Source organism: Hypanus sabinus, chromosome 13, assembly GCF_030144855.1.
Source record: "Hypanus sabinus isolate sHypSab1 chromosome 13, sHypSab1.hap1, whole genome shotgun sequence".
In the NCBI taxonomy this organism is placed as follows: Eukaryota; Metazoa; Chordata; class Chondrichthyes; order Myliobatiformes; family Dasyatidae; genus Hypanus; species Hypanus sabinus.
The window spans coordinates 4,499,659-4,519,858 of NC_082718.1; the positions used below are offsets into that span (position 1 = coordinate 4,499,659).

The 20,200-nt window shown below is 39.4% G+C and overlaps 2 protein-coding genes across 2 annotated transcripts in view; one reads left to right on the forward strand and one right to left on the reverse strand.

Annotated features, from left to right (window-relative positions):
* Positions 1–20,200, reverse strand: part of snd1 (staphylococcal nuclease and tudor domain containing 1) — a 990,315-nt gene that overhangs the window by 484,122 nt on the left and 485,993 nt on the right. The window lies entirely within an intron of this gene.
* On the forward strand, positions 2,143–4,661 carry lrrc4.2 (leucine rich repeat containing 4.2). The gene has a single exon (XM_059986833.1). It carries the CDS (start codon positions 2,763–2,765, stop codon positions 4,659–4,661), a length of 1,899 nt encoding a protein of 632 aa, XP_059842816.1. The 5' UTR covers positions 2,143–2,762.

Here is a 20,200-nt window from a genome sequence, read left to right on the forward strand (position 1 = left end):
GCTTGGAAGTAGGTACAGAGGAGACATCAGGGTTAAGTTTTTTACACAGAGAGTGGTGAGTGTGTGGAATGGGCTGCTGATGACGGTGGTGGAAGCAGATACGATAGAGTCTTTTAAGGGACTCCTGGACAGGTATATGGAGCTCAGAAAAATAAAGGGCTAAGGGTAAACCAAGGTAATTTCTCAGGTAAGGACATGTTTGGCACAGCTTTGTGGGCCAAAGGGCCTGTATTGTGCTGTCGGTTTTCTATGTTTCTATGAACCATCATTCTTTCTCACTACCAATCTAATTTACTTAATTATTAGATCAGGCATCTTTCTGCCATGCTATTTATTCTTGTCCATGACTGGATAATGACCAAAATATCATTCAGTGATGCAACAGGGCAGACTTTCCTGATGAATCCACTCCAAAGTCAAATCCATAACACCGTACATATGACAACTAAGGCTACTTATGATTAATTCCTGCATGCACATAAAGCCGGTTCTATTATTTCATTTAAGTTGTGCACCGACATCGGCCATTGTATTAACTAAAACTTATTGGTATGCAACTGACAAAACTTTGGAAATCCACAAGAACCCAAAATTGGTAGAGCCACTGGTCACGTTAAAAATTGAAAGTTGAAAATTGAAGATTTACTAGAACGTTACCTGGGTTTCAGCACCTAAGTTACAGGGAAAGTTTGAACAAGTTAGGTCTTTATTCTTTGGAGCGTAGGAGGTTGAGGGGGGACTTGATAGAGGTATTTAAAATTATGAGAGGGATAGATAGAGTTGACGTGGATAGGCTTTTTTCCATTGAGAGCAGAGGAGATTCAAACAAGGGGACATGAGTTGAGAGTTAGGGGGCAAAAGTTTAAGGGTAACACGACAGGGAATTTCTTTACACAGAGAGTGGTAGCTGTGTGGAACGAGCTTCCAGTAGAAGTGGTAGAGGCAGGTTCGGTATTGTCATTTAAAGTAAAATTGTATAGGTACATGGACGGGAAAGGAATGGAGGATTATGGGCTGAGTGCGGGTCAGTGGGACTAGGTGAGAGTAAGCATTCGACATGGACTAGAAGGGCTGAGATGGCCTGTTTCCATGTGGTTATATGGTAAATGTAAGCATTCAAAAGTTAAGCGAGATAATTATACTTTTGTTGCAGATAGGCAGCTCAGAATGAAGACTCCACTTTACCTACTCTCTTTTCTCTTCCAATTCTGTACTATGCGGGAGCATTTCTCTCCTCACCTAACAGATTGTCTTGCCATCCATAGAGCAGCTAACTCAGCATTATAAGGGATGACGTTACTCTGGCAGCCAGCTGACCAATTGCAGCTCATTGGCCCCCAGCACTTGAAACATCAATTCGTGTTTATCCCAACAGGGACTCAGGACAGTAAACTAGCTTAGATCACTGCAACATATTTGCTACTTGAAAGAATCAGCCAGCGCATTACATACACTGCACACAGAACAAAATATCAAGAGCATTACAGAGAATGAATTGCTATCCCCTTTGCAAATTACAAATTTCCCTAAAATACAACATCACTGTAAGCATTTATCAGTAACTCCAATAGGGCAGGACAGCAGGGCAGGAGGAAAGATGAAAAAATTGGAGGTGGGGGTTGGTGGTACAGTGTAGCTTGCTCATACATACGAGTACTGCATCACACCAATGTACCGCTTATTACGACATGCGTCAGCAATACATTCACGTTCAGAGTGAAGGACAAAGAAATGAGAGCACAGCCTGCGTGGTTGCCTGCAAAGGGAGACGAGAAAAAGAAATAAATTGTTCCAGAAGACAGAGGTTTCTGCTGCAGCTGTTAAGTCACTGGCCAACAAAGACGTTATTAACAGGACAAAAGACTAAAAGGAAACTGACACAACTCACTACCTCAACATAAAAAAAGGATATCACAAGAAATACAGTGGGAAGAGAACAGGATCTTTATTTCCTTCTGTTATGATGCTAATTCTGCCAAGATCTTAAAAAAAGGCTCATCAGTGAAGATTTTCATTTCATCAGTGAGAGAAAGAGAGCGCTCTCCAACAATCCTTTCCTCCTCCAATCGCCTCCCCCCTCCCCTTGGAGCAATCAACGGATTATTGCTAACTGTGCGGGAGGTAGCCTGCAGCTGCTGCGTCTGCTGGTGGAGAACTGGCTAGTTAAGCTGCTGACTGCAATATGCTGCTCGTAGCTGTTTTTAAATCAGCCGACCCTGGCAGAGAGGAGAGCGAAATAGATTAGAGAGCAAAGCTACTAAGAAAGCAGCTGGTTACAGCAGTAGAGAGGTGGGAGAAAGAAACAAACGAAGTGTTTTACACAAAGCGGAGTGCCTGGATGCTTTATCAGTGATGGAGCTCACTCGACAGCATTCTCAACTCAGAGGACAAAAATCACGACTGTTGATGGCGCTGCTCTCTGGGGCAGAGAGGATGCATGCACCTGCGTAGCCGATCGGGCCTCACCTCTGTTGGTCCTTTCTACTTACTGGTTTGGATTTATTAGGAGCCATTTTGTGAATCCTTTATTTTTTTAAGGAAGGGAAGGAGAAACAGCACTAGTATCTAGTGCATGAAAACCAGGGACTGCACTTTTGTAGAGGTAGGTGTGACAGGCCGTCCTCATTGCATCGCTCTCCTCTTTCCCCAACCCCACCCCCTCTCCCTTTCACTGTCAACCGCTACAGGCACTGGTAGCCTGCTGTGCCGGGGTAGAGCCGATTTTCAAATCAGTGCCGTTCCCAGACTATGGTGAATTATGAATGTGCCACATCATGAATCTCTTGTGGCAGGTAACTGTGCATCACACCTGGAATACTGCCCTGGTTCTTCTTGTCTACCTCACGGTACGGATGTGGAGTATGTGCGAAGCATCAAACAGAGAACAGAGTTGTCCAGAAATCTGCTCCTGCAGTAATCACTTCAGCAAAGTCGTCTGCACTCGCCGTGGACTCAAAGAGGTTCCTCAAGGGATCCCTTCTAATACCCGGTACCTCAATCTCATGGAAAATAACATCCAGCTTATCAAGGCAGACACATTTCGACATCTGTACCATATGGAGGTCTTACAGCTTGGCCGGAATTCGATCCGGCAAATAGAGGTTGGTGCATTTAATGGACTGACTAGCCTTAACACACTGGAGTTGTTTGAGAATAGACTGACTGTGATACCAAGTGGCGCATTCGAGTCCTTTTCAAAACTGCGTGAATTGTGGCTCAGGAACAATCCCATCGAAAGTATTCCATCATATGCTTTCAACAGGGTGCCATCACTGCTGCGCCTGGATCTGGGGGAACTCAGAAAACTAGAATACATTTTGGATGGTGCTTTTGAGGGCCTAATTAATTTAAAATACCTTAACCTGGGGATGTGTAACCTGAGGGACATGCCAAATCTCACACCACTGGTGAGATTAGAAGAGCTGGAAATGTCCAGTAACCATTTCCCTGCAATTAAACCAGGGTCATTTCAGGGGCTTAAATCATTAAAAAAGCTCTGGCTTATGAATTCTCAAGTCAATCTGATTGAGCGGAATGCCTTTGATGACCTCACTGCACTAGTGGAACTAAACCTGGCCCACAACAACCTTACTTCACTGCCACATGATCTGTTTGCACCACTGAGATACCTGGTGGAGTTGCACTTACACCACAACCCATGGAATTGTGACTGCGATATCCTCTGGCTCACCTGGTGGCTGCGAGAGTATATCCCCACAAACTCTACCTGCTGTGGCCGGTGCCACTCCCCGCTTCACATGAGGGGAAAGTACTTGACCGAAGTAGAACAAGGCACTTTCCAATGCTCACGACCAGTTATACTGGAGCCACCACAGAACCTAAACATCTCTGAAGGGAGAACAGCCAAACTGAAATGTCGAACATCCTCCATGTCATCTGTAAGGTGGTTGTTGCCAAATAACACAGTATTGAGTCATGGCTCAACACATCCCCGTATGTCTGTATTTAACAATGGAACCCTATACTTCTTGCACGTTTTAATAACAGATGCTGGTAACTACAAATGTATGGTCACCAACGTTGCAGGGAATGCTGACGCATCTGCCTTCCTCAGAGTCAGCATGGCAGAGATCAACACTTCGAATTACACCTACTTTTCCACGGTTACCGTGGAAACAACACCTGAAACCGTCAGGACTAAAGTTCCGCCGTTTCTGTCAACGCCACCCACTTACAAGCCAGCGTTCATCTCAACTCCAACGGTGCTACTGCAGAGCACGAGGAGTCCCAAAACAGTGGTGGTGGTCCCGACACTGGCCGCCATGGACACAACTCGCACCAGCCTAGATGAAGTCATGAAAACTACAAAAATCATCATCGGTTGTTTTGTGGCGGTAACACTGCTGGCAGCTGCCATGCTCATAGTGTTTTACAAACTTCGCAAGCGGCACCAACAACGGAGCACGGTGGCAGCAGCCAGGACTACAGAGATCATTAACATGGAGGAGGATCTCACGCCATCCGAAGGAGCTGTTGTCGTACCCTCGGTCCACGACCACATGAACTATAACACGTACAAACCAGCACATGGGGCTCACTGGACAGAGAACAGCCTGGGTAACTCGCTCAATACTACAATACCTGAGCCCTTTATTATACAGACACACACCAAGGAGAAGGTTCAGGAGACTCAGATCTGACCTGTACATGATATATGTATGTAAAATATAATATATATATATAATATATATATATGTAATATACATATGTATATATAATATATATATATGCAATAGAATGCACAAGTTGTCAGAATTTTGTAAAAAGTGCAGAACCCAAGACTGTTTTCTTGTATATGCTTATATCAAAGCAACCATGGCTGATTTAAAAAAAGTGATTATATATATATATATATATAGATATATAGATATATATATAAAAATAAACTATTTTCTAACCTGTAACTTATGTTTAAGAAGAGAAAGCTGTTCAAGACGCTTTCGTGACTTTGGAAAAAAATGGGCCGAACCAATTTAAAAGGGCATTCTGTAATTTTTAAAGGCAGTGCTATGAGGATGCAGTCAATCATATTTATATGGAAATTCTTTCTAAGCCCAATATCAGACTTTACAGGTTTATCTTGTAAAAGCACCAATTTGTACTGTGCCAAAATGTTAAAAGGCAATAAAAAGGGATTTTTTGAGAAGAGTTGAATTAATTTATAACGGAAGAAAAATCATCAACCTTTTCATCCGAGTGAAACCAGCGAGGGCTCGTTCCACTTCAAGACATTTTCTGTTTATTTATAAACACTCTTTTCTGCATGCTGTGATACTGTGAATTCTATAAAATGGTGGAAGTGCAGACGAGTCTGCTAATTACCGTAAAGCATAATCTTGCTCTGTGTGTGTGTGTGTGTGTGTGTGTGTGTGTGTGTGTGTGTGTGTGTGTGTGTGTGTATAAGTATACGCACACACACAAGTGAATGAATGAGACCAAGAGAAAAAGTGTGCATGTGTGTGTGTGTGAGAGAGAGTGAGAAATAGAAAGAGAGAAACAGTGTGAGCAAAAAGGAGGGGGAGGGAGAGGAGGAAGGGGAAAGAAAACAGGGAATAGTAGTACTGTATGTGATGAGCAGTATGCAGTGAAACTTATACTGGCATAGAATTTTGGAAATGCCTGCAAAAAATCCAAAACAGGGGAGAAGAAAGAGAATTGAAGTACATTATGTGGTAGTAAATATTTCACAACTTCTGCAACAAGAACGGAATGCATTTCTAAAGACTGATGTGATTTATACACATTGCATACTGTTGGCAGCTTCACAAACGCTGCATTCTCATCCGTAGTGCTTAAAAGACTTAGCTTTTTTTGTTGGCAGACTCTTGCTGCAGTGTCTCAACTGAAGGGCATGCAGCAAGGTAAGAGTTAAACAACAGTACATTAAATCCTTCTATTGATCACCTTCCATTTCTGGTGATTTATGTTAAAAGGTGATTCAATGTGCTGAGTATCAAGAAAAGATCGCGCTGGTGGGGAAAGGAGTCTTAATAAATGTTCACCATTTTCAGAAATGAAATTAGCATTATTAAATGACAGATAGCATACTTGCATGGTAAGATTAGAAAATCTGGCCATAAAAACGAGATGTGCACAAATGGTTTAAATGATGTTTGGCTCAGCTCAAGTCTATTTAGGAGGAAGAAACTGAAAATTCTCCTGCTTGCTTCAATCGGTGTAATATATGAATAGCAATCGTATTCTTGTAAAAGTTATTTGAATTTTACTGCCTTAATCCATCTGCTGACTGTGCTGCTTCTAATCCAGCATTAGCATGCAGAGAGCACGAGCTGCCTAATTTAGAATTTTCTAAATGTCGACAGAATGGATTGAAACGGAATTGCAGTTTCATAAACCCGCAAGCAGTCAGGGCAGTAGACCTGCGTCAAAAGAAATAAATGCGCCATGTTAAACCATTAAATTAGATCCTCGAGAATGGTGTTGATTAAGGAATGCTTGGTCCTACATGCTCTAACCATTAGCATGCCGTTGTGCTTTATGCTGAAACCAGGAGATGGGGTAGTAAAGTTGATGCACCAAGCACTTTAATCAGCTCAGGATCTGCTGCACTAACACAACACACACTAGAACATTTCATGGCTAACAATCAGGAGCTGATCGCTGTTCACCATTTTAGCAGTGATGGCTTTTATTATGTATTAATATTCATTGCTGATTTTAATTTCTAAAATAATATTACTTTGTAACTTCTTAACAATATGACACCATGCACAATATAAATGAAAGTAAAATATGAATTATGTGTAAAGGACTGACATCTATATTTCTGTCAATGTAACCTTAACCTTAATCTGCAAAAACAAATTACTACACTGATTTTTTTTGATGTTCAGAAGTGGGATGATGGCAGGTGGTGTAAAAAGTACAGCAAACACATAGTAATAAGATCTACATCAAATGAGATTTCGTAACTATTTTGCTGAAACTTTAGCCTCCGAATAGTAATATGATGAATGCCATCTTTTACATCAGCTTTACAAACGCAACAGGTTTTAAGTAAAGCCAGCTACAACAAATCGCATTTTACAATTCCTTTGACATAGCCGTTCAGTTGGTTATCACATTTTAATTTTTTTAAACCAAAAAGGAAGTAATATTTGGAACATTAAAATTTGGGCATTAGCACATTTTCAAGGCTGTTGAAAAATATAATATGCTACAAAGACAGAGAAATTTCAGAAGTAAACCCGAAAATTAGGACTTAGATTAAAAAGTGGAGTGCAGAAGATGAAGGTGTTGAAAGTCAAAGGAATGCCGAATTCTCAGAAAGCATTTGGATAGAAAACATTGCAGCAATATTTTGGAAGGATTGGGTGGATAGCAACCTAAGTTATTGCTTACATACTATCTGAACATGCCATTAAAATCTAATCTAAGGTTCTAGCTTAAATATTTTAAATGATTTATAAAATTCTCATTAGGTTCACTAATATCCTTCAAGGAGTCTGGACTTTGTGCAATTCCAGATCTGCCAATGTGATTGATTTGTAATTGCTGTCTCAGATTAAGGACAATTACGAATGGATAATAAATATCCCAGCATTATCAAAGATGTCCATATCTTGTGAATAAGCCAATTATAAAGACACTAGAACAACTAGCAAAGTTCCATGTGCTTCCAAATATAAATATCCCTCAATAAAAACAAATGAATGCCTCAAAATATACATTAATAATTCAGTGCAGAGTATAGTATCTACTTATCACAAATTATGCTTCAGAATTTATAAATCCACTTTTAGTTTGGAAGAATGCTGTAATATGACAGACAAGTCCATCTGCATGTCCTTGTTTGGTTTTGAGTTTTAAAAAACTCCATTGACAAATACTCATGTATTTGGAAAGTAAGACCTGGAGAAATTAAGAACAAGTACTATTTCTCGTGCATATCTGTATGCACATGCCAGCATGCATATCAGTATGTATGTACTTGTGTTAATTTTATTCATATCTTCAAATATGTACAGATAGAAACTCTCGCGCAGTAGCCTTGGGACCTGACTGGTTCTGGACCACAAATTGCCTCCTGCTCACCACCTCTGAGCAAAAAAAGCTGCTCTTTTTAAGTTCTGAACACTCTCAGCTTATGTAAGGGTTCCAAGAACCAGGAAATCAGTAATGCTGTTGCCTGAGATTGCAAAGGCTGTACTGCTAGATTAATTAACTACAAATTAGTACAGATTTTATCATATTTTATATCTTAGTTAGCATTAATCGATTAGCATAGACATGAATGCCAATCCAAAATGAACTGTGCTATGGGGATTGTTGAATGAAAGAACTTCGGACAAGAGTGCTTCAAACTGCATTAAGTTCTCCAATCGTGGCATTTTTAAAGAAGCACTTACTACTATTAAGTTACTTCAAAATAATTATAATGCACATTAACAAGATTGGATTTAACTGCTAACAAATAATCAAAAAAGACCCTTAAGATGCTAAAACTTTTGTGGGTGATTTTCACCATCTAAATACCTCCGTGAACTATCACTTAAAATCAACACAATCATTCACTTCAAAATTTTAGATATTAAAAATTATTTTCTTTTATAAATGCCTCAAAGTGGTCTCAGTACATTCTACTGCTGTTTCAAGCTTTGCAACACTGGGCTCACTGCAGTATCATTTTCTGCCAAACCAGCACAGGAAGCCATTTGCTGTGCTTTTCATTTCTTTTTAATTCACCGACTCTGTCTCAGGTCCAAGGGTCTGCATACATCTGGCTAATATTGAGCTCCGAAACTCAATAGTGATTTATCATTCAATTTTTTTTAATCAACTGACGATTTTTATTTTACATCAGTAAGGAAAAATACATATTTGTTGAATTTCATAAAAATATTGAATGATAATTTAATTGTTTTGCAGATAATCTGCTCAAATGTGCAATGTTGGTAATGTGATTTTATTGCTAAGTTCTTTTATTGTTATCAGAAGAAAACATCATGCCTTGGCTCACAGATTGGTACAGACTGATAGAGTTGTTTTACAGAATTTTCATTTTTCCAACTTGTAATCATAATTATGTATATTAGTATAATTGTGTTATATCATTCTCTATTTTGACGTTGGGAAAGAAAGGAGATGGAAGAGAAATGGAGAAAAGGTCTTGTACTTCCGTAACAGCCTTTCTCTCTCTTGAAGCTCATGAAGCAGAATGAAGGGAGAATTTAAGCTCTTTTGGAAAGGTTTCCTTAAGTTACCACTAAGGAATGCTTGCCGTGTTCAGCAAAAAAAACTGGACACACCACCTGGACCATAAGATTCTTTAACACCATTTATAACTAATTTCAGAAACTCTACTTTTTTAAATTGATATGACAAGTATGCAATCTATTCCTCCAGTATTCTTCCACTGCACTATATTCTTGGGGTGATTTGTCCAAGTGAAAGAAATTGCTATTTGAACTTAACTACATAACCCATGTGCGATGCACACATTTTAAATATTCTCTTTTGGTGCAGATTCTACCTTCAGCAGCTGTATCGCTGGTGTGTTTATTCGAATCATTCGTCAGACTTGGGCACCGTTGGCATGGCCTCATTTATTGCTCAAATCCATGCTCCTAGGAGTTCTACGATTTAGACTAGCAACAATGAAGAAGAGTTAAGCAATTATAAGCCAAGATGGTGTTGATGTGGAGGGTTGTGGCTCTTATCCTTTGATATCAGAGTCTGAGGATTTGGGAGGCACGGTCTGGGCATGAATACTCAAGGTGGTAAATGGGGTGCCAGTCAGGCTGTTTGTCCTTTAATAGTATCAAACTCCTTTAGAATTATTGATGCTGCGCTCATCCAGGGAAGTGGAAGAGTATTTAATAATGCTTCTGACTTGCACCTTTAGATGGTGGAATGGCCTTGATTATCATGAGCTAAATATCTCACACAGGATATGCAGCTCTTGTATCAATTGTATTTATGACGCAGGCCCAGATTAGCTTCTTGATAATGGTAACTCCGAGGATAATAACGGTTGGTGAAATGGCAACCATAGTCTTATCGACTGTCATTGTAGGTTGAGGATAGTCACTGCCTGGCACTTTAGGGGGATTTTTGCAAGAAAGAAACCAGTTCACCTCTAATGTAAATCCCATTGAAAAACAAGGACTCTACAGAAGAGATGAACCAAATATAAGAGAAAAAGAGAAACGTAAGAATTATATCTTATTAGCCACTATACTCAACACCGAATTGGAATCAAGTTTATTATCATATTTGTCTGGCTGGTCTCCAACAGAAACTCTGCACAAATTTTCAGTTTTTCTATGTATTTCAGGTAGATTAAAAGTAATCAGGTCAGGCCTACTCAAATATTTAATACCTCAAATACAAATTTGAAACCAATATCATCAGTTTTTAATGGATAAAATTAAAATTGGGTTCCCTTTGGTTTACAGAGGCAGAGGGTAGGTGGGTGAAGGTGAAACATTATGAATTGGGTACATCCTTAGCATCGGAAGGTGAAGGCGGGGAAAGTTAACCCAGCATAAGGTGGCCAAAAAGATCCTGAACTGCGAGAAGATTCCTGGATAGCTGGTAAGATGTTGTCAAAATCCACTGCAAGATCCAGAGCTTCAAGTGCTTCAAGAAATCCACATATCAAACTATACCAAGTGATTGGTACCGCAACACACATATTCACAACAAAGGAATGTGTGTTAGGCAGACAGCTTTTTGATTAGATCTACAAGAATGGCAAACTGGATGAAAAGAACAGCTGCCGTCTCTTCAAAACAGATCATCTTGGTGGTGGCTTATTTTATGATGAAGCACTGGGGACTGAAACCAAAGGATATGCTGCCCAATACACAGTTGAACTCTAAAATCACCACCTTTGGGCCTCAACCGTGCCTTACAGTGCATTCCTGAGAACCAGCCAGGCTCACCAAACTACACTACTCCCAAAGTAATTTTAAGAAGGTATGGCATGTTGATGAGCAGCAGGGTTTACAATGTCAACATTCTAGATTCAATTGCTGCCTATGTCTTTAAGGAGTTTGTACATTCTCCCTGTGACTGTGTAGGTTTCCCCTGGATGGTATGTGTTCCTCACACAATCCAAAGATATATTGGTTAGTAAGTAGCAGGCATGCTATGTTGGTGCCAGAAACACGGCCCCAAGCACACTGTAAGTTGTTGACGGAAACAACGCATTGCAGGGTATGCTTGGTTGCACATACGACAAGTAATGGAAGTTATGCTATGGGGGAAGGGTTAGAAAAGCTAAACCCAGTTTACATATAAAGTTTGACTTTCAGCTTATGCAGGGAAATACACAGACAATGCTACTTTGTTACTTACCTATAAATAAACAGAGCAAGGGAAATAAATTAGTTTAGAGCTATTTTTCATCAGTCTTTAAACGACACAAAGCAGTTGGTTATGTAAAATGATCACCAGAGGAAAAGGTACTAGGAACACTGACTGGATTAATGCTAACAAAATTTGAAAGAAACAATGGCTAAATAATCAAACCTTACCTTCCCCCCCATTGTTACCTCTAAGCTGCACGAGTGTGCAGCCGCACATTAACTGAAATACTCCTGTGCACGTAACCTTTGTTGCCGCACAACTGGAATTTTATTTTATATAATATAATTTTGAAATTACGATAATATAATTTTAAAATCTGTTAATATAATTTGTGAAATATCCTGTAATTGTGTTAATGAGTATAATCCATAAATTTTCTAGGTAACAAACCTACCGCAACCTTTACTTTGAAACATTTTAAAGCTTCAACATATTTACATTCTCAGTGTTTTAACTTACAACACTGTTACAAATTGCAACAACAAACACAGAATGGAAGTTAGTAGCTGATTATGTAAATAAACTGCCCGCCTGCTGAAAACTGACAACATCTAAGTTTCCGAAATATGAAAGAATTTTTGTTATACTGTACTTCATTATACCATTCAATTAATAAATAAAATCAAAAGTATGTGATTTTTCAATTTTCATTCTAAAAATTCAAAGTACAGGTATCCCCCACTTCACGAAAGTTCGCTTTATGCCACTTTGCTTTTACGAAAGACCTACATTAGTACCTGTTTTTGTTAACTGAAAGAAGTCTGAAGAGGATTTTCACTTTTACAAAAAAAAGGCAAAAAGCAAAAATAGCGTTCAGCGTCTGTTTTGCAGCAAGCCGTTATAGAGGTAGCACGCACCCCAAGCAGCGAGTGGCGAAAAGCGAAAATAGTGTTCAGCGTTTCTTTTGAAGTGAGCTGTTATAGAGGCAGCGCACAACCCAAGTTCCTTCCCCAGGAACTACACTCAGCATCTCAGAATCAAGCTGCCATAGCTTTGAACTGTGTGAGATTTTCGCTACGATTGACAGTGCTGCAATGATTGCAGAAAAGTATGTCTTTAATTTTGAAAGGGCACGTAGGTTTAGGGCAGGTTTGCAGGATGTTTTGAGTGCTTACAAAGAACTATAATGATAGAAATATGCGTGAACCTTCCAGTGTGCTCGCTTTCTTCCCGATTCTGGTAAGTGAAACTACACTGTACATACATTATTTCTACTTTATATAGGCCGTGTATTTATCATATCATTCCTGCTTTTACTATATGTTAGCGTTATTTTAGGTTTTATGTGTTATATGGTATGATTTGGTGTTTTTTTTTTGGTTCTGGGAACGCTCAAAAACTTTTCCCATATAAATTAATGGGGATTGCTTCTTTGCTTTACGCCATTTCGGCTTACAAACAGCTTCATAGGAATGCTCTACCTTCAGATAGCGGGGGGAAACCTGTATGCACATTACAATAAAAAATTTAAAGTGCTGTACAGTTTTCAGGCTGTGTAAACCTTTCCTGCTCAAAGTAATGGTTGGTCCACACAGCTGTAAAAACAAAGGGGGAATGTTGCCCTTCCCCTATACCCCGTTGCTTAAACTGGAAAACTAGAATCTCCACTGACACCAATGTATAGCCAGAGTAATGGGTTCTAGAATTTGTGGGTCAATTCCCTACTTTAATGAATCCAACAAAACTCAAAAGCAAACTTTTGGTTCCTTAAGTTTGTAATAACCAGGGGTGGTAATAGGGATAAGTTCCCATTACCTATTAAATGCTCTCAATAGCGTGCATCTCAAATAGCCTCTGACCAAGCAAGTCCAATTCCTGCACTTCACTTATGGTTTAGCTACCAAGTCCAACAGAACCATTTCTACAAACAAGAGAAGGGGCTTAAATGGGTTAATGGCACCTTAAAACCAGTCGCTTCAGGCAGATGGGGCTTAAAAGCTGTGGTTGGCAGCTTATCTAGGAGAAAGAAAGCTTCGATCTCTAACCTCTGTGGCCTTTTGACTATACCCACTCACGGAGAAGGCTTCAGAAGTAAGCCCTGATGAAAAATCTGGAGCTGGAGTCCCTAAAACAATCTTACATTGAGTTCAATGCTGACTGGCATTTCCTGTAACGCTGCTGGAACCAAACTGTATCGGTTTCTGCTGTTCCTTTGGATTCATCAACTACATGGAAAGGGGAGCCTGCTGCATGAGCAACAGCTTGCTCTCCATATGGTACTGCCCTGGCTTGTGTATCACATAGACAGCTAGGACACCATATCCATGGTCAACTCTGACCAACAGAGGGCCTCAAGCAGACATATTAAATGAGCACACAAACAGATGGCAGATGGACGATAATGAGAAGAAATATGAAGTTATCCACACTAGCAAGAAGAATGGAAGAACAGAATGAAAGTGTTGTATTTTTGCATTTGGAGAGGTTTGAAGTCCCCTTTAACAAGAAATAAGCCTTTGATGCAGGTATAACAAGTAATTTAGGGCAAATAACATGTTGTTTCTTTTGTTTTGCAAAGAGGAGGGAGTCTATGAGCAAGTTACCTAGACGCAAACAAAATAGGGCTTTAGTCAGAAGCTATCTGACCTCCTATTTAGTAAAAATGCATTTGTGTTAGAAGCAATGCAACAAAGATTTACAAGACTGATTCCTGAGAGGAGAGGACAGAACAGCACAAGAGCAGGTGCAGTGACCCATGATTCCTGTGCCAATTGTGATGCCAGTTTAAACTATATACCTGCCTGCCTGTGGGTTAGATCTCTCTAATCCCTGCCTGTTCACTATACTCCGTCTAAATGCCTCTTAAACATTTACTGTCACGACTTCTGGCAGCAAGCTCCAGGTACCCACAACTCTCTATGTAAAAAAAATCCCCCTCTCACCTTAAAGGTTTTGCTTTAGTATTTGACATTTCCTCCCTGCAAGAAAGATTCCAACTATATACCCTGTCTATGCCTCTCATAATCTAATTGTTTTATCAGGGTTACTGCAGATAAAACTCCAGAGAAAAAAAACATTCAAATTTGTCCAATGTTCCTTGTACCTCATTTGCTCTAAGCCAGGTAACATTGTTTTGAACCTCTTCTGCACTCTCTTTAAAGCCCCCACACCTTTCCCGCACTGTGGCAACCAGAATGCACACAACACATACCAACAAGCTGGAGGAACTCAGCAGGTCGGGCAGCATCCGTTGAAACAAGCAGTCAACGTTTTGGGCCAAGACCCTTCGTCAGGACTGAAGGAGGAGGGGGCAGGAGCCCTATAAAGAAGGTGGGGGGAGGGTGGAAGGTGCCAGGTGAAAAACCAATCAGAAGAAAGACCAAGGAGTGAGGGAGGGGAAGCAGGGAGGGGATAGGCAGGAAAGGTGAAGAAGGAATGTAAGGGGAAAGCACTATGGGTAGTAGAAGGCAGCAGAATCATGAAAGAGGTGATAGGCAGCTGGAAGAGGAGGCAGAGTGAAAGCGGGATGGGGGAAGGGAGAGGGAGGGAATTACTGGAAGTTGGAGAATTTGATATTCATACCAAGGGGCTGGAGACTACCCAGATGGTATATGAGGTGTTGAATGCACACAACACTTCTTAGGTGGCCTAACCAAATTTTATATAACTTGCAACAAGAATTTCATAGAAAGAATTAAGCATAGTGTAACTATACTGTTTGGAAGAAAATTGATGAAAAATAAAGGGAATGAAATTGGTTAGGAAGCAGCATTTGTGACAGTACAAAAGACCATGACTGGACTTTTCAAAATGTTACTGGCAAAAATGGGTGATTAAGCATCTGTACGGACTTCATGGGCTGAAGGACCTGTTTTCATGCTGACTTCAAGTGCTTCAATTTTGTGAAGGAAAAGCAAATCAGCATGACAAGGAATATCCATGCAAGTAATTAAATAATTACAATTTCCAGCAGGAACACAGAAGCAAATGCATTAGTTTTCATATGCCTTACAACAGTTTTACACAAAAAAATAACTGTGAACTGACTTGCATAGCATTGCTACGCAAGACATTTATTGAAATAGAAAATATAGACATGTACTGTTTATGGTACAAAGAGAGAGGCAGTATCTCTCAACAGCCTTACTTTCAAATCAGCTATCATCAGGATTGAGTTTACCTCCTGAGCTCCATGATTAATGGCAAAGCTTTAGTGCTTTTGCCTTAAATATGCAGAAAAGAGAGCTTCCCTAAACTCATGATCTGGGTCTGCAACTTGTGTGGACAGACGTTTTAGATTTTTATCAATTAATGAAGTTTTCCAAAACCCATTCTATGTTAACCTGATAGTTTACTTTGCAATTTAATGTTAGTGTGAAAAATGCTGCAGAATCACCACTTGTGCCATAAGGTGCTGACTTGCCTAATGCTTCCCCTCTGCCCTGAGGAGCACTTAGACTTGTCTTTCTATTTGCAAGCAACACGGGATTTTACAAGGTAGTACCAAAATATGCTGAGTTTATGTTGCTGTGGAACTAATAGATCTACTGCAATTTGATGGCTAATCCTAGTCAGCTATAATTTCATTAAGTGGCATAAGGGGCTAAATAATAATGCTTGCAACAATAAAAATACATTCGTTCAGCTTTGCAAATGAAACATTTTGTTTAATTATTGAAAAGGACATGCAATAAAGAGGAGCTACACCACATGATTTCAAATGCTCCTTGACCAGAGCATCCAATTCTCAACTGAACATTGTCAAGAGTTGCTATATACCCTTCCATCAGACCATTTCAGAATCTGAACACCGAGCAAGGATAAACTATCTGTAACAAGTCTCGAGCACACCATTTATGCTTCTTAAGGCTTCTTCCTCTTCAATTATTATTTCTCTTTTTTCCCTTATTTTTTTTCTTTCTTTTTGCACTGCAGTATAACTGAATATGCAAGGTTCAAGGGTTTGAAGTTCACATGAAAAAATGGGGTTTAAAGCTTTATAAACACAGATAAATTAAGTCATGGTATAATTTTATGCATATATTTACTTTAAGACAACTGAGACACAAAGAAAATTTCATGTAAAAATGCAACACAGAACAAGTTAGGTCTTTTATAGAGGGGAAAATGCAATAACATTCTTGGCAAGCTGATCTAGTTTAACATTTTTTGAAACAGAACCAGCATGCTTGAGTATCATTCAATATTAAAGACACCTTTCATCTTCCTTTCTAATGATGAGATGAAGACAACAAAAACAAAGGAGGTTTTGTGAATTATTATTTTGCAACAGCTGCTCAAATTCAAGCATGCAAGAGCAGTGCTAGATCAATATAGATCAACCAGGATATGAATTTAATATTTTAAGTAAAATGTGCAGTCTAAATTATAAACTGCTGGAAGTTATTCAAATATTTTACAAGAATATTTTTCACATTCTAAATTCCCACTTCATCTTGGGAAAACAGAAAGATCTGTTCCAGCAGTTGAACCTTGTACAACGATTTTTTTTTGTCGCTATACACAGGTGGTTGTTGTTGTTGTTGTTCCTTTCCACGTCTTGAGGTGCATCGGACAGCAACCCTGCTACTTATATAGCATTTGTCTGTTTTGTTTATGAGGCTGAGTTGCTAGTTTGATGTTCAACCTGGCATAGATGGAAAACGTACAAGGAGCTGGGCGAACCACTTGCCTCAAAGTCAAAGTCTGGTGCAGATGCCACTACACCAACTACTATACCCATGGGCATGGGATAAAGAACAATCACTGCAACTTAGTCTGGGACTTATTACATTGGAGAAAAGATTGGGAAATTGGAAGTGGGATAAGTGAAAGACAACATTACATGCAAACAAAGCACAGAAAGAGGCTCTTCAACCCATCACATCCATATTGACCATCATGTACCCATCTATATTAACCCCATTTATCAACACCTGACCTGTAGGTTTGTCTTGGTGATTTAAAAGCTGTATAATTAACAGAAGTAGCATATGCTATACAATGAATCCTTATCTGTAGATTCACAAGGTAATGGTGTATTACTGGGAGTGCTTACAAATTGGAAGTTTATACTCTTCTACAGTGTCTGCTGAATCCTGTTTGCAATAATGTGGAATGCATTTGATACCACATGCTGCAAAGTGGTGAAACATCAGCAGCCGACGTGCAGCCTGAGCCTGGGTGAGGAATCCATGGGATGGATTTCTTTCTGCTGGCTTAGAAATTAGTAAAAATGAATCGATTGTTTTTATGTATAGCCTCTTCCCAGGTCCTGTAATAGTTAGTGTTTTAATAGGCAAGTAGGTACATAGCTGCACATTGGGTACATCAGCTACAAGACTGGTGTTACAGCCAGAAACAGTTCTAGAGCAAGCAGGTGAAAATGGAACTAGAAGCCCAGAGACTTAGTTAGGTGTGGAGACAAAACCAGGAGTTTGAGCATGATCCGGATATGCAGCTGGGCTGGAGGCCCAGGGCATGAGTAAGTTGCTGACAACTCTGCTGTTTTCTGCTTCAGTGATAACCACTAGCTACCAGCTGCTATAGATGGTGAGTGAAGTCAGAAGCTCGTCAATCTCCTGGTAAATATGCAGTAAATCAAAAGCAAACTATGCTTGTTTTGACAAGCTGATACACACATAGAAGTCATTATATCCATGGAGAGGCTGACCACTGTATGTCATTGCAGCGTTCATGTTACTGCCAGCAGCCTTAGAGGTATGCACAATTGTTTTAAAATACTTCGAAAATCTGTGTCCTTAACCCTTGTGAAAAACATGGACGCTGTGTAGTTCGGATCTGCAATATGCTTCTTGACAGCCAGAGGAAGCAATGGCACAAGTCAACCAAGTATGTGTTGCAGCAGCTTTATTACATGCTGCATACCCTTAACAAGTGGACAATCACAAAATGCACAAGTAACTAGATAATCAGTAGCTCCCTTTTCTGACTTCTGAAAAATTAACAGAAACTTTATTTCAAAAAGACAGATATTCCACAGCATACATATAAACACTAGCTTCAATAATGGCAGGGTTAGATCCGTTACTATAAGAACTGATTGCTTTCTGTAACAACTATGTCATGTATATGGAATAGAACAGACTACATTTTCATGGATATTCATTTAGTGTAGTGGGTTGTTTCCCACATAAATAAGTAACTTCCTAGTCACCACAAAAACATGCAGTATAATGTGCATGATTGATATAAACTGCTTCCACATTTTAGGTAGGAAAGATAGAGCTGCCCATGAGAGAACAGGAAAATTACAGTATGTTTTCCATCAGAAGGTGAACTACAAAGAATCTATTCCACTTGGTCAAGTACTTATGTGCTATTGTTCAAGTTGTTGGCTTTGTGTCTATGAAAATGAATTCAACAATAAAAGCCTTCAGTCCAAATCAACTCAAACGCTTGGAAACAGTTGTTAAGCAGTGAGCATTGTTATTTTTCTCTCTTCCAGGTATGAAAATACGAAGACAAAGACCAAGGCAGAGTAGAACAGAAGTTCAGTTGCTGCATTAGTATCTAGTGGCCTGAGTTAATGAGAGGTGGAGAGGAGCTGTGGAGGACACAAGTTTGAATCTCACCACATTAGCAGGGGAATTGCCTACTAAGTCATTCAATAAACTGGGAAATATCAGCAATAGTGGTGACTAGGAAACTACTCAGTTACAATCAAATACAATCCATTCTGATAATTTGCTCTCTTTACGTGATAAAGCCTATATGTAGCTCTAACTGCATCAACTGATTAGCTTTTGTATACACTCTAAATTGATCCTGCCAAATAGCACATTCCAGAAATGAATAAGAATTGTAGCTGAGACTCACTTGCCTAAAGCAGAATATGCGTTAGGCCAAAACCATCTGCGTGAACAAGGTGACACCAAAGATGAAACAATGCATATCATCACAGCCACTGATTCCCACAATGCTGTCCCACTGTGCCTTTCTTTAAATAAGTACTATTTTTATAGCAGTACAAGAAAATGCCATAAAATTAGCTCATAGTCCAGTGCAGTAAGATCAATCAAAATCTATTACATTTAACAGTATTCACATTACAACTAGGAGAGATGAAATTCATTCTACACTTGATTCACAGCAAGTTTCCAGCTCCATGATAACAAAACTCCTGCTTTTATATTACAAGTTCATTCTGTGCACAAACTATCTGCATTATGGCCAGATGATCATATGAAATTCAGGTTCAAATAAGAATGCTACAAAATGACTGTAGGGATAACAATGGTGGGAAGAGGGAGGAAAGGTCAAAGGAAGATCTATATAGGTTAAATTAACCAGTTTCTAACCAGTCATTAGCAGCTCAATGAGACAAAATGAAAAACAACTTAAAAACAAAATGAGTGAGTGAACAAAAAGCTCATTTTCCAATTGCACAACAATTCTACATAACTCAAGGCTGATTTACCCTGTGTTGGGTTTGGGTTGTGCAATGTCTTTCTTATGTTACACTTTGGATCAGCTCAGTTTTGTATTTAATCCAAGACAATTTAACTGGGCTGTGACTGTTGGTTTGACACGTGGAAGTGAGCAAGCAATGAATGAGATATTTTCCAGATCAAACTGACTCAGTGTCATTATGATTTAAAAAAGTGAGTGGACAGTATTAGTAAGTGCTTCACTCTAATTAGCTTCATGGTCAGTCAGTTAGTGATGTCAGTCAATTAGGGGATGGGGTCGCTGCAGGTCCAGGGACTTTATATCTTTGACATCTGTGAATGTCAAATCTAAGTGAATGACATTGTACAGGCATGACATTCTGCAAATGCCTCAGGGTGACAAGAGAGAAAAATCAAGTAAGAGCTTGGTACTGGATCATGTTCAGAGTCAGAGTGGATCTTTCCACGATCAAGTCAATTTTTCACTTTTATTC

Coding starts and splice junctions, on each gene's coding strand:
- lrrc4.2 (XM_059986833.1), top strand. CDS start 2,763: ATGTGCCACATCATGAATCTCTTGTGGCAGGTAACTGTGCATCACACC.